We start from the raw sequence: 15,547 nt of genomic DNA, 5'->3' as shown, positions 1-15,547 counted from the left end.
ATGTGTTCAATATTTATAACATCCCCTATATCATATAATTTATATTTTTTCGCACTGACAGCACAGTGAACAAAGGAACAGATACAAAGGCAAAATCGATTTTAAAACTTGCAGCATTAGAATGGACAGGAATTTAAGAAGCTAAATTCAACTTTGTCACTTTATTCAAATTTTCAAAATAGCCTTTATTCTACTAGTTTTTAGTATAAAAAGTCCACAAGTTAAGTGCACCACAGTGTTTACAGAGAGACCTAGAATCCCAACCTTCCATTAACAGTCAGCTGTATGGATGACCATGACACATACAACACACAGAAAATTAAGATAAAATATATTCACCAAATCTGATAATTTTTTTAATTCATAAAAACAAAAGCAACAACAACAACAAAAGATTGAGGATCCCTGAAATATTCTTCTTAATCCTAATAAGACTTCATTGTACCCAAGTCACTTTTTTAAATGTTTGCGTCTAAAAAAACAAAAACAAAACAACCCCATCAATCCAGCAAACTTGCACACTGATTGATCTACCAGACTTTTTTTTTGTCTCTCTAGCCTGAATAACATTCCACTTAAAGAGTTTTTGTTATTACGACACTGGGTTGCTTCCCTCCCCCACACCCTTTTTTTAAAAAATGGTTTCATTTTAAGCTCTTTTGTTTTGTTTGTTGAAACATACAGGAAGCATTTAATGAAATGTTGTATTTCTGGCACCAAAACATGGCTTCAGTTAGATTTTTAATGTGCAAAGGAGTCCAAGATCACTTAAGAATATATAAAAAAGGACATCCTGGGACATCGCTCTAGCTGCATACTTTCCTAGCAAAGGAACAGAGAGCAAAGGTGAGTAGAAGGAACCAACCAAGGGGTTCTGAAATGGAAAACTGAGCCCCCCCCCATCATACTCTTCCAATAGGCATCTAGCACAGATGCCCCCCCCCCAAAAAAAACATTATGTCTGACTATCTTTCTCCCCAGCACCATTGATTCTAAGGAAAAGGAAAGATGGGTCTTAGCCCTAGTCATTGGCAACAGGTATATCTGATCTGCAAGCTTGGTACGTTTGATACGTGGAAGCCAGTTTTCTTCCAACTTCTGTTCCTCCCTCCCCCAACCATTTCTCATCCCCAACCCCAACCCCATTTTTATATATAGTTGATTAATAAAAGCCAGACACAGAGAAAGAGAGCTGCAGTGAAAAGCACTCTCTGGTGGAACTAAAGGGAAATCTGAGGGATAGCTTAGCTCACATTCATTTCACAATTTAACCCCCAAGGTTTAAGAGAGGCACTCCTACCATTGCATGGTTTTGTATTTTAAAATTTGCTTTTTTTAAAAAAAAAAAGAAAAAGTGCCTGAAGGGTCAGGGCACCAGGAAGACACCCCGCATCATCATGTGTCTAAATTGCAACTCCAGGTTAATACGACTAAAGCGGTTACATTGTGAGAAGTGCTGACAGTATGTGATGTCATTCCTTTACACCAATGTAGCCCCCCCCCTTCCTTCACCAGATGGTGTAGCCACCATCGGAGCCCCCCATGAAGAAGTTGCCCTTCCGTTGCGTCACTAGCACATTGGCACCCTGCATGACAGCCAGCTGGGCTGCATTGGGAGGACAGCCAGGAGGAGGAGGCTGAAAGAGAACAACAGCAACATATTAGAGGGATGCCATATGACAAGGCTAACAAAGTGCAGACCACAGACTCGACAGAGGCTGCCAGGCTGGGCTGCAAAAATCGCAAGCTTCTTGCATGGCTTCCAAGATGCACGAGTTACACTAACTAGATTCTTCCCCCCCACTCCCGAACTGTATAGTTGGGTGACTAAATTATAACAGGCTAGGATTTTTTTTTTAACTTGCCCCCTGACAATTCTGTAGATGAGTTAGGTTTGCAAATCAAGAAGGCTATTCTTTCAGAAGGGTAATTCCTCAATAAAGGTGAAATAACTACAAGAAGATCACAGCATCCTTAGAAAAGCTCCAGTGTCACCTTGAGTTCAAGGAAATTTATTTATGTTGTTATCATTCTCACTAATGTCTACAGTGATAATAGCATAAGTGACACTGGACCCTCGCAAGCCTTTTCCCTGTCTCATCCCACAGTTTATATCACATTAATACCTGAGGCTGAAAATCTTTAAAATCCTTGCAGATACTTTGCATTTACAATTGTGAAATATAGAGGGGAAATGATTTCATTTGCATCTTGATAATATACCATTATTACCATGAAAGATAGGGAGGGGGACTGCTTTCATAATCCTCTATCACAGATAGCAAATACAATATTCTGTGCCTACTTACAGGGATATTGCCAGGAGCATTAGTTGCAAACCTTGCTCCAGCATCAAAGCCACCTTCCACAAGTACAGCAGATCCAGGAGGATAGACAGGGCCAACAGGATAAAAAGCCACTGGAACTGAAGAGCCCATTGGCCCCATAGCTACAGATTGAGCCATAGGAAGGTACAGTGAAGCACCAGGATAAGCTGCAGACATGGTAGGTACAGTGGCAGCTCCAGGATGTACAAAACTTGGGCGGTACAGCTGAGGAAGAAAGAACACATAAAGCATTCCTTATGGCTATATACTTAGAAATTTTCCTTCTCAAAGTTTTTGTTCTACTTAGGAAGATGTTTTGCCACTGATAATGGAAATAAGCTTCTGTAAATAAATAAATGGCTAGATGTCTCTGGGAAGTTCACAACAGGACATACAAGTTTTATAACTTTCTCTCATTTGTCCTTTGCCCCGTAAAACTTTTGCCTTAAAAGAGTATCTGAACCAAAGGCCACAACTGATCTTAAGTGCCAGATGCTGCAGTTTGGAAAGTGAAAGAGGTTCAGTATAAAATTTTCTTTTCATTTACATTCAACTAAAGCTGAAGTTACATACTTCTGCTTTTGGCATCAATTGGTATCTTGATCATCATGCTGACCCTGGTTTATAATGACGAGCTCAGGGCAGATCTATAATTTGCATATGATGAAATCACAACTCAAACAATGTAAACATTTGGCAAAACTACCTCCAAAATAATTGGAAACCACTTAGAGAAAATTCTTGTCACTAAATCAGATGGTATGACAGTAATCTATCTTGTTCATCAATTATCAATCACAGTTGTCATTTTAATAAGTGAAAAGATGTTTTTGATCTGATCCAGAAAATCTTATCTTATTTCTTACAACAGAAAGTGATTGGAGTACATACTTCTGAATAGGCAGGAGGGGCATCAGAATAAGGTGGAGCCTGAGGAAGTTGTATGGTCTGTGGGAACACAGACGGGTTACCAGGAGATTGAACTGGATAGGAAGGCTGTGTAGGGTATTGACCTAAGAGAAGAAATTAATCAATGTCAGGACAATTGTCTTTCCTGTAAAAGGACCTGGAAGTTTATGAAATAAAGAAAAAAACGTCCTTTGGTAGCTTTATCTGAAAGAAAGAAAAGGCTTCAAAAAATTATATCTGAACAGCAAAAGAGCCAAACGGGTGTTTTTGTTCTTTAATATGCAAAACTTCTGCGATGAGATCCAAGTGATATCATTCAAACCAGCTTTCCCACTAAGAACAAAGGTAGTCAATAATTGTGTTTTTACAATTGTATTTTTAAATGGACAGTGCCATCTCATGGGCACCATAAATATTTTTCAGAAGAAATTAATTGCTTAACCATTCTCTCCATTGGATACCAAATCTATTTTAAATCCATTGATTTAACTAACAAGCAAGCAAAACCAATGAGTTGCTTGCTTGATAGTTGTAAGGGTGCATGGGTATTTCTTCCAATATATATAGTACTGCACAAAAAGCACCTTTACCCAGATTTTAGGGTTCTACCACCAGCACTCACCCACAAATAAACTGACTATCTTTTGCTGTTACCAAAGTAGTTAAAACTGTTCAAATGCCTCATTCTGGCCTGCCACAAACACAATCAAAGGAACCATAGGCCGGATTCAGCTATAAGGAGCTAGATTTTACAAGAAACTAAACATTACTCTCCAGTTTCCTATACTTGAAATTTTATGTGGGATCACTCATTAGGTTGCCCATCCCTGAGCATATAGCTTTCATTTGGATGGTATGCTCAAGTAGTCAGACTGTTTTGTGGTTTAAAGGAGTTGAACTGATATTCGGTAGGTAGGTAGCAATTAAGCAATAATGTACTGAAAAAAGCCATAGGAAGCAATGAGAAATAAGTAAATGACATATAAAGTTAATAACATCAATTTATAACAATTTATAAGCTAAATGAATTCTGCTGGGGTAACCCCATTTACTATGAACTATTTAATAAGCTTTGTGACTCAGAGTCATTTCAGGCCAAATAGTTCATATTCTGAGCAATTCAAGAGGCCATAATGCTTTAAGATTACTCAGAATTTTTTAATCAACGTTTTGTACTTTTATTCTCAATAGCTTATACTGCCACAATGCATATTTTAAGAAAAGTATCAAACTGTACACATTTCATTTTGGAATGTGCTGGATTTAAACAGATGCAGGCTATCCCATTTAGAGCAATGTTTGAACTATGAAACCTACGAAATCAGTTCTATTTTTTTTTTAATTTCATGGGAAGTAAAACTGTAAGCTTGGATATACCACCAATTCAAATGCAACCCTAAATCTGGTCAGGTTTGCTTCCTGAAAAGGACCAGACTATTGGCGTACTGTTTTAACCAACTCTTACATGCCCTGAACTATCCAGGGATGATCCACTTGTATTCCTTCCTTTTAGGACCTGTCAACCAAATTACAACTCTCATCCAGGAAGTAATGAATTAAATGCAGGGCAACACCTAATAAGGAGCAAAAGGAGAAACGAATGCAAACCTTTCTTGCAATTTTGCCATTTGTTTCTGCATTCTGTGGTTCATTGTTCATTCATTTCCCATTTTACTCTAGGGGCAGAGGGCACACTCTTGGTATGGAACAAACCCCTCCCTGAGGATCAATTTCTCTTTAGTTATCATTCCATCCACCCTCTGTCCACCCTGGCCTCTGTTATTTAAATTTGCAAAGGAAATAAGGAATGTTATCAGACAGAGCCACCCTTATGATAGGAGCAAATGATGCCCCCCTTGACCCCTGGGGGTTGTGTGTAAATTTCAAAGCATCCCAAATGTAACATCAGGGAATTGTGTATACAGAAGAAGAATGGTTGACTTATCAGTTGTGGAACCGCAGAAGAACTTTTGGCATCTAAATCCTTTTCAGAACTAACAGGCAGGGAGCATAGCGGTATTAGGCCCCATGCCTGCCCATTGCGGTCCGGTGCCAAAAGTGGAGCTCCCATCGCAAAAGCTCCGACTTCAAAGGATTTCCTACTTGTCAAAGCTGCGATCCACCCCACCTCCCAAAGCTCCCCCGCAAATTCTACCCTTCTCCCAAATGTGTTTTCACGTGCATGTGGCACTAGGGGCTCCATTCCCAGGGAAACGGTGCCCCCCATTAAAAACCTTTCACCCTACGGTGCCCTCCCGACTCGCGGGTTTCCAGCGAGCATCTCGGAATCCGTGGAAAGGAGAGGGCTCTTTTGGCCCACTAACCACCCGTTCCGACGGCAGCAGCCAAAGGGTTAACAACCTGCCAAGGAAGGTTACGTCATAGCCACCTAACCTGAGCCCTTCCCCCATTGCCTTCCACCCTCCACTTCGCCCGGCTTTCTATTGGTCAGGGCTGCCGCCAGTCATTGACTAGGCCCGCACATAACAACACTGCGGCGATAGCCTTAAAGGAGCAGCGACCCTGCTAAAGGTGAGGCGGTTGGGTGGGGTTGTGCGGGGGGAGGGGAGAAGAGGAAGGAGGAGGAGGAAATCAGCCTCTTGCCTTTGCTGTTCATGATGGCGGCGCTGCAAACGAATGAACGAGAACGACGGTTCACCCGACTACGAAAGGTTCAGGCGACTCGTTAGCTTTAGCAACGGCGGCGACCCTCTTCGCTCAACACTTCCTTGTTGTTGTCGCTGCAGCCCTGATGAAAGGGGTTACGTTACAGCGCGTGACGTCACGCCGCAGCGCTGCCGCGAGGAACGGAACAGAAAAAAAAAACGACCGGCTGTGTCAAGGGGTGGGGCTACAGAGGCGAGGGGGCGTGGCGCTCTTTATGCAGTGGGCGGAGGGCGGGAGTTGAAGGAGCTGTTCTACGTGTTTTGTGCCGAGAGCGGAAAAAAAAACATACAGCCTTACGAGTTGTTACCTATCCTTTCATGTTTACACAATTACATTCATGTGTTTATTTAGCATATTTATATAGCCGTCCATCTCACAAATACATGATTCTGGGCCGTTTACAGCAACTGTTAACTCCATAACAACCTAAAAACAAATAAAATAAACACATAAAGAAAGCAGTGAAATATAAAACCCGAGATAAAAAAAGAACAAACATCACTTAACATGCAGCCATCTTGCAGCCCCCCCCCCAAAAAAAATTCAGGTTTTAAAGACCTTTCTCAAGGTTTTCAGAGATGAGCTAACCTCACTTGGAAGGGGGAATGACAGGACCCACAGCATACCCTTCCTGCCTGACTTGGTGGGACAGATATATGCAATTGGGAAAAGAGGATCCCTCAAATACTGTGGCCCCTGACATGTAGGACTCTAAAGGTCAAAACCAGCACCTTGAATTGCACCTGGAAGCAAACTCTGGAACTGAGGTATCGTGTACCCCCTTAGGGACACATATATCTGTGCAGCCACATTCTGCACCAGCTGATGCTTCCAAATAGCCTTCAAGGGCAGGCACCTCGTACAGTCCATTATAGTACAGGTAGTCTTCGACTTACAAACACAATTGAGGCCAAAATTTCTCAAGTGCATCCCAAGTCCAGGCCTAAATCCCAACTGAAAGGAAATCCAGATAATTTGCTTCATCCAGGGCTCTAAAGATGCTTCCTTCTTCACAATACTGGACAAAAATTGTTCAGTGTAGTAGGATCCAGTGATGGCTTCTTGAAGAGGAGGGCAAACCAATGCTGCTTTGTTCCAAAACCCTCTTTCAAGGAATAATTAGCCATCATTAAGATCCAAACGTACAACACCTTTTGGGCAGCCTTAACTAGCATGGGGACATGGATCTAAAGAGCAGGTAGCTAGCTCACTGTTCTAAGCATCTGGTCCACTTCCTCAGGTCTGACAGGATCAAACTGTTCCCAGATAATCAATCAAGACTCTACCTTATCATCTCCCCTGGACCTGTATCAAAGTTGGCATCCAACTTGGAATGGTTGTGAATGATTTTATCCCGCAGATGCTGTGCAAATGCCACCATCCGGCCTTGTAGACAGAAAGTCTTCTTTCTCTAGGAAAACGCAGGTCACCTTAAACAAGGTTGTTCTGTCTGAGGATCCAATAAGGTCAAAGACATATTGCTGTTTCATTGCCCTTACTGCAGGGGTGTCCTACTCCTGCCATCATGGCGGTGTCATGTGATGCATTGGGAGTTTTTTCCGCCTTTGGTAACAGACACCCTGGGCCCTGCATCCAAACTCCACGGTGACGCATCGGCCAACGACTGACCGTCCTCCGAACAATAATTCTCCACAAGACGCTGAAACGCACCCAGAAGCTAACACAGTTGTAAGTGTCAGGTGTATCGCAGTATATGGTGGTTCCTCCACCCCTCGCACATGCCATAAGATCTGCCTAGCCAAAGTCTATCCTGTGACACACCCAGAACAGGCCGTGAAGATGTACGTAATTCTGGACGGGCAAAGCACCGGGTCATTAGCAAGGTCAGCATTTTTTGATCTCTTCGACGTCCAAAGCGAAGAGATAGAATTCGCAATATCAGAATGCACTGAGTCCCAGCGCATGGTGGGGAGGGAAGTCAATGGATTCTGCATAGAAGCATTAGACGGAAGCGCACAATTCCCATTGCCGCCATTACTAGAATGGGACGACCTACCAAACGATCACAACCAGATTGCAACACCAGAGTTAGCGAACAACATACCTCACCTGAAACACATAGCCAATCGCTTCCCCTCCCCCCCCAGATCCTGAAGCCAAAATCCTGCTCCTGCTGGGAGCAGACGCCTCCACAGCCTTTCTTCCACAGGAAGTAGTCGAGGGCCCAATGGATGCCCCATTCGCCCAGAAGACAAGACTTGGTTAGGTCATCTTTGGAACAGTGTGCATATAAAGGCTACGGGTCCCAACCCAGGAGAGTGTCTTCACGACCTCCATTCTTAGTAATAGGAGAGCACCTCAGTTGAAACCATGCCAAGAACACTTCACGACTTCCTTACTCAAGCCAGTTTTAGGAGCAACAGTGTTCCAGACCAGCAAAGAAGACAACGACTTGACCTTGTCGTTAGAGAACAAAGAATTTCTGAGGCTCATGGTCAAGGAATTCCAACAGGAGGCCACTAAGAATTGGATGGCTCCAATACCTTTTTGCATACCAAAGCAACAGTGTCCAAATAACCATGAGCAACCTCTCTCTCGCCTCTTCAATCTGAGACAAATCATAAACATGAAAGCTCATTTTGTGGAGTTCCTAGACCAGACAGTCCAGAACGGACATGTAGAACTCGCTCCACCTCTGAGAAATGATGAAGAATGTTGGTACCTACCATTCTTTAGAAAGTACCAGCCACAAGAGCCAGGCCAAGCTCGAGCAGTTTTCGATACCAGCGTGCAATCCCAAGGCCCCTCTCTGAACAAAGTGCTGCTCACAGGGCCTGACCTCAACAACAGTCTGCTCAGTATGCTCAATCACTTCATAGCCATCCTGGAAAACATCCAGCAGATGTTTTATTTATTCCTTGTCAGAGAAAACCATCAAAGCTACCTATGTTTCATGTGGTCCAGTGACAAACAGCACAACCAATGGAAGCAAGAATGGCAAATGTGGCATGCCCCCCTGAGTTGTCTCCAAAGTGATCCCGTCCAGCACAAATACGTCCCTGTCTTGCCTATCGCCACAACAAAGGCAATAGCAGCCATAGGCTACATCAAGGTCTACGGCGGGGAGAACAACATTCACATCATCTACGGCGGGGAGAACAACATTCACATCAGTCTCATCATGGGAATGGTGAAACTAGCACCACAACTGCCCGTCAACCAGTCCCAAGAACCAAGTCGCTTCAAACACCTCTCCGGACGGAAGCCTCTTGTGTTGGGTTATAGTAAGACCTGAAGGGGAAGGATAAACAGTTATTAATGATTACCAACTTATGTGTCCTACCAAGAATGAGGAAGAAATTTAACGGCTCTTTTGAGGCCACCATAGGCAAAGATTCCCAAGATCAGAAAATACTTTACTTCCAAAATACTGCACAATTATCTATATTGCAGCAAATCAGCCTTCTTTTACCTGGCGCCTTCAGGTTACAGTATGTTACATTGCAACTCCCATTAATTATGCCAATTATGAATAACTGTAGTTGTAATCCAGCACTGATGGAATCGGGGCTAGGACAGGGGTGTCAAACTTGCAATGACACATCATCGTGTGACGTATCGCAACTTTCCCCTCCCCCTTCACCCAAACGGAGGTGGGGGTGGCCAGCACGTGACACATTCGGCCCATGAGCTACGAGTTTAATACCACTGGGATAGGATATGCTTGAGTGGGACAAAATTACAAGTGCAAATCAGCACATTCCCCTGAGACTTTGTTTAATTTAATCTCAGCATGCTGAATGAGCCATAATAGTACGTTTCTTATATTGTGCTAAGCCAAAACCCAGTAAATCACATTATGGCTTATTATGATGTAAATAGGTCTTGGTGTTATATTGATTCTAAAACCAATAAGGAATCATATATATATATATCAACCCTGTGTGGCCTGTTGGCAATACATCATACATTAAGAAGCTATTTTCATATATTGATTAATACAAATCAATTTGGTTCTCTCTCTCTCTCTCTCTCTCTCTTTTTTTTTTTTTTTTGCAAAATAACAATTCTCAGGGAGATAAAAATCAAATAAGAAATTCTCAGGAGTTACTTTCCCAGTTGAAGAACTGCATACATGTCCAAATTCATGCATATGAGATCAATGGAAGACCTTGCACATAGGCTTCAAGTTTAATTAAGCCAGAAAGCTATAAATTTGCACTAGAGAATACTGTTCTTTAACATCAAAAGCATGCTTTCTCACATTACTATTTTAGCATCAGCCTTAGCTAATAATGATAGTTACTTTAAAGTCTAACCTCGCTGATTTTATCATAGCTGAAAAGTTCTGCATGCTCTTGACTACTTCCTAGAGGTAGGCAGACTTATTCCAAGGTTTCTGGTTACTTGCAAATATTTTCTTGCAAAGTACTTACCCTGAGAACGATGATCAGCTTTTCAATCCAAGCAGCCCTTCATATTCATTCTTCGAAGCTTTCCATTTCTTTTCCAAAACCCAACTGATGTTTGCTACCCTCCTTGGCTTCTCTCATCCAGCAGATGGCTGTACTGAGTTTTTCAAACCCCAATGCTGTAAATTCGTCCAACGGTCCCAGGTTCACTCAATGCTTAAAACCCCAGAAGTGTTTGTTTCAGGGATCCACACTAATAAAATGAAGTTTGAATAGCCATGATTTGAGGCTGGTAAAAAACTCTGGCATGACTTTTTCATTAAGAAAAAAAGTAATGCTAATATGCAATTTGTTTTTCTGAGGAATGAAATTAGATTTCTGTAAAGTATTACACTAGGAACACGATGGCTCAGTAGCTAAGACACTGAGCTTGCAGATCAGAAAGATCGGCAGTTCGAATCCCTAGTGCTAAAGGAGTGAGCTCCTGTTACTTGTCCCAGCTTCTGCCAACCTAGCAGTTTGAAAACATGTAAAAATGCAAGTGGAAAAATAGGAACCACCTTTGATGGGAAGGTAACAGCGTTCCATGCACCTTCGGCATTTAGTCATGCTGGCCACATGACCACGGAGACGTCATCGGACAGAACTGGCTCTTTGGCTTTGAAATGGAGATGAGCACCGCCCCCTAGAGTCGGGAACAACTAGCACATATGTGCGAAGGGAACCTTTACGTTTAATGTATTACACCTAGAGCAGCTTTTGAAGCATATTACAGTACAACTTACTATAGCAGTTACATAGGAGTAAGTATACAGAATGGATACTGCATACTTCACCAGTTTTTCATCAATGTCATTGTCTTCCAATCTAGTTTACCCCACCGTTTCAAGCACTGGCACTATAAAATTCAAGATTCATCTGCGCAAATGTTCTGTTCACCATAGAAACAATCTGTTCAGCATAGAAATGTTCTGTTCACCTCTCTGACACCTTCAAATATTTAAAGTATATAGGTCTACCGGTAGTTAAAAGAGGAGGGTTTTTTCTGTTACTCATATCCTCCTCAAAATAGCATGCATGATATTATTCTAGGATTATCTGGATAAGACATTTTTTATTTCATTAGAATTGTTGGCCTGTTCCCTATTGATTTTTCATTGATTTTTTTTAAAAAAGAAATGTTTTATATTTTGCTATATGTCACCTTAATAGCTTTGCTGAAGGGAGATTTAAAACATTTTCCTCACTTTAAGATAAAACAAAGAAGTAGATAAGATCTCCCACAAGCACATTGATTCACTCTGATTTTTACTGCAGACTCTGGCTCATAGCATAAACCTAAATAAATTACTCAGAAGCTAGACCCCACTGGCTCAGTTTTGTATGAAAATAAGTGTGCACTGCACTGTCACCTAACTGAGGAATACATTATAGTATTACGTGTTACAATATTAGGCTTAAATGATTGTTATAAAACCTCAGCAGATGTCAACATATAGTTGATTTTCCTTTGACTCAAGTATTAAGCAGGTATTAATATTTGGACGAGAGAGCACTAGGAAGTCACAGCTGTATGCTAGGCAAGATTGTTGAAAAACCTAAAGGAATGTTTACTCTTCATTCATTGCACTTAGAGCACAGTGGCTCGCATGGTTAGAATCAGTGGTGGATTGCCATTTTTTTTTTACTACTGGTTCAGGCGTGCTCCCGTGCACTCGCGCGCATGCACAGAAGCGTTTGGGCGGGTGGGCAGTGCCTCCCACTGCCGCTACTACTGGTTCGCCTGATCTGGGCTGAACCAGGAGCAACCCACCTCTGGTTAGGATGCTGGGTTGGAGGTTAATAAGCCAGTGTTCAAGTCCCAAATGCTGCAGCATGGTGAGGTGACTCCCGTCACTTGCTCCAGCTCTGTGACGGGGACATGAAAGGAGCCCCCATGGCAGTGGTGGGGTTCAGCCAGTTCACACCTATTCAGGAGAACCGGTTGTTAACTTTCTAAGCAGTTCAGAGAACTGGTTATTGGAAGAAATCTCATTTTGTTTTTTTCCCAGTTTTCAAAGTTAATCCTGTAAGGAAGGCAGGAAGGAAACATTCTGGTGTTGCTTCTAGCCCAGTGGTTCTCAACCTTCCCAATGCCACGACCCTTTAATGCAGTTCCTCATGTTGTGGTGACTCCCAACCATAAAATTATTTTTGTTGCTACTTCATAACTGTAATTTGCTACTGTTATGAATTGTAATGTAAATATCTGATATGCAGGATGTATTTTCATTATTACAAATTGAACATAATTAAAGCATAGTGATTAATCTGCCAATATTGGTTTGGGAGAAGATCAGCCAGGCTGGGATTTTCCAGGATAAAACAATCTCCCTGCCTGCCTCCAGCAGCAGTTCGTGGTTTACATAAGTTTCACTTTATTAAGTTTACTTTTTTTACATTCTGCCCCCCCCACCTACCCAGTTTTCTTTTTCTTTCTTTCCATTCCTCCCTCCCTTTTCTTCTTTCTTTCTTTCCATTCCCCCCTTTTCTTCTTTCTTTCCATTCCTCTCCCCTTTTCTTCTTTCTTTTTTTCTTTCTTTCCATTCCTCTCCCCTTTTCTTCTTTCTTTTTCTTTCTTTCTTTCCATTCCTCCCTCTTTTCCTTTCTTTTCTTTATTTCTTTCCATTCCTCCTTCCCTTTTCTTCTTTCTTTCCATTCCTCCCTCCCTTTTCTTTTCTTTCTTTCCATTCCTCCCCCCTTTTCTTCTTTCTTTCTTTCCATTTCCCCTCCTTTTCTTTTTTTTCTTTCTTTCTTCCCATTCCCCCCTCTTTTCTTCTTTCTTTCTTTCCATTCCCCCTCCCTTTTTTCTTTCTTTCCTTCCTTCCATTCCTCCCTCCCTTTTCTTCTTTCTTTCTTTCTTTCTTTCTTTCTTCTTTCTTTCTTTCTCTCTTTCTTTAACACAGATTAAGAAGTTGCCCTTTAAATGGGATTTTAAATGGAGGCTTAAGCTACATCGAACTGTGCTTCTGTCCTGAGTGGAATTCCTCGGGATGGAAGGAATGGGTGGGCGGGGCCTGTCCTTCCCTCCGGCCTCTCCTGCCAGCCCTTCCCGGGGGCCAAAAAGCCTCTGGGCTCAGTTTAGCCCCCAGGACACAACCGAGAGCGGCAAAGGCAGCATCCAGGCCCAAGGCGTCTTGAATCCCAGCATGCACCTGCCTGGGCGAGAGCCCGTCCTGCTGGCTGAAGCGGGTGGCCCGATTGCCCCGCCAGACTTCTGCTCTCCGGGCGCCTTCAAGCCTCTGTGCAGACAGCTGTGCTGAAGCGGCACCACTGACCACGCTCACTATGGATGTCCGTTGGAGACGAAGCTGATCCGCCACCCAGAAGAACCCATCTCTCTCCTCCTTCAGCGCCTCAGCCTTTTCCTGACCGGGCGGAGCGGCTTCTAGGTTGCGCCTGGAGCTGGGAGGAGGCTGCTTCACCACCTGGCGCTCTTCATGCACCTGCCGCTTCAGCACGCGCTCCTGAGCATGGGCGATGCCAGTGGAGGTGGATGGTCTTAGGTGACCCCTGTTAAAGGGTCGTTCAACCCCCAAAGGGGTTGTGAGCCACAGGTTGAGAACCATTGTTCTAGCCTAATCTTTATTGCCCTGCTTACAAAAACTGCCTCTCCAGTTAACCCTTATTACATTGTAACAGCTAAGGCAAAGCACACAACGTGAGTGACGTTGAGTTGGCCATGGCCACACGGTCACATGACTACCGAGCCATACTTACCCAGCTGGTCATTAGGGAAGAGAACCAGTTGTTAAATTATTTGAATCCCACCACTGCCCCAAGGGCATCCTCCAAAGCAACGATGATGTCACCACCTAATCCTTCCAAGTGAAAAGCATCTTGAACGGTGCCTCCAACGTGAACGGAATGGGGAGGGATTCATTGCACTAGAAAATACAAGGGGAAAAAACACCATTACTAGCTGGTCCTCAACTTACAACTGGTCATTTATTGATTTTTAGAAGTTATGACCGACTCACCTCCCAAAAGGTACTTTATAATCGACAGTATATAATCGATAGTAATTGACAGCAAGCTCTGAATGCAGTCTGATTTCTATGTAAATATAGATGAGTTCATTCAGGCAGTGATCTATGTAAGACAGATTAAGGACAGAGGCGGCTTTTATTAGAGATTTCAAGGACTCTGGTAGACATAAGGTGTATTATTATGGTTGATCGCAGAGTTAGCTAGATATTTAGATTATATTTGGAAATTTTATTTACCTATTGACTAGGATCTGGGATAGGCAGATGTTGTTTCATAGCATTAAAGACATTGTTGCCAGATGTAAGCTGTTCCAAATAAAACTGCCTTTTTCAATTGACTGATGGTGATTTTGTTAATGTTGGTAGTGTTCAATACTTTTACAAATATCCTTAATATCTGGCAAAAAAAAGTGTTTGTAGACACCTAAGATGGTTTTGGGAACCCATAAACCACACTTAAAATAACAGGGTTGGTAATCATAGTAAACAATGAATTGCAGAACCCAGCATGGTTAACGGCAAGTCGTCTTTAGCAAATCTAGAGCACACCTGAGCATTTACATCCCCAGGTTACATCCCACCATTCAGTTGTCCCTGTCTGGCCCATGTGAAGTCAGTCAGAAATTAGAAATTAAATGTAAACAAGTGCATTGGTTTAGCCCGGTCCCAGTTTCTTGGAAAAATTAATTGCTCAGCCCTGAGCTAGAGAACCAAAGGCTTTCTCCTCTGTTTTAGACGGTCTTAAGCTTTCTGATCAACACTCTCTATTTCCTTGCTGTAAAACTTCAACTCTTGTTGAAGACTCGTGAATGTGCAGAATGAACTGTTAGGCACAAAGCTTAAATAATTCATGAGTAGAAAAATATTCTTATTTTAAAAAGTGGGAGAGAGTCCTGGATAAATTTAGAGTAAATTTGCAGGCTTGCTGCAAATTCATTACGGCTGCTCACTTAAAAGGAGAAAGAGTTTGAAAGCAAGAGCTAAGTTGTCAGAGATAATGATTGTCTCATTCTCAGGATTTTCCTGGGTAGAGAGAAATGGAATCCAGATGAGCTTCTCTTCCCATTGAAACCATTTCTGCATTTCCCTAGCATTTTTTTTCTTTATGCACAAAAAGTTGAAGGAAAGGCAGAAAATATCTACAATATTTTTTGTTAGGTTAGAACAGTGGTAGTCAACCTTGTCCCTACCGCCCACTAGTGGGCGTTCCAGCTTTCATGGTGGGCGGTAGGGCTTTGCTGTA

The 15,547-nt window shown here is 42.5% G+C and overlaps 1 protein-coding gene across 1 annotated transcript; it reads right to left on the bottom strand.

The window, feature by feature from the left end:
- Positions 1-146: 146 nt before the first annotated feature.
- Positions 147-6,062, bottom strand: DAZAP2 (DAZ associated protein 2). Its single transcript, XM_014060599.2, has 4 exons — positions 5,841-6,062; positions 3,219-3,340; positions 2,310-2,552; positions 147-1,637 (listed from the first exon to the last, which is right to left on the bottom strand). The coding sequence occupies exons 1-4, from the start codon at positions 5,851-5,853 to the stop codon at positions 1,509-1,511; spliced, it is 507 nt and encodes a 168-aa protein (XP_013916074.1). The 5' UTR covers positions 5,854-6,062; the 3' UTR covers positions 147-1,508.
- Between the last annotated feature and the right edge of the window lie 9,485 nt (positions 6,063-15,547).

This window comes from Thamnophis sirtalis, unplaced genomic scaffold (genome assembly GCF_051295495.1).
Source record: "Thamnophis sirtalis isolate CommonGarterSnake01/CBP01778 unplaced genomic scaffold, rThaSir2_p1.2 scaffold_3, whole genome shotgun sequence".
In the NCBI taxonomy this organism is placed as follows: domain Eukaryota; kingdom Metazoa; phylum Chordata; class Lepidosauria; order Squamata; family Natricidae; genus Thamnophis; species Thamnophis sirtalis.
Note: the sequence above shows the minus strand (reverse complement) of the source record. Positions and strands in the feature narration are given on the sequence as shown.

Excerpts from the sequence above, each read along its gene's own strand:
- DAZAP2 (XM_014060599.2), bottom strand. Across the intron at positions 2,553-3,218 it reads CCCCTCCTGCCTATTCAGAA|CTGTACCGCCCAAGTTTTGT; the intron begins GTATGTACTCCA and ends TTTCTTCCTCAG. Across the intron at positions 1,638-2,309 it reads ATGCTCCTGGCAATATCCCT|CCTCCTCCTCCTGGCTGTCC; the intron begins GTAAGTAGGCAC and ends GTTCTCTTTCAG.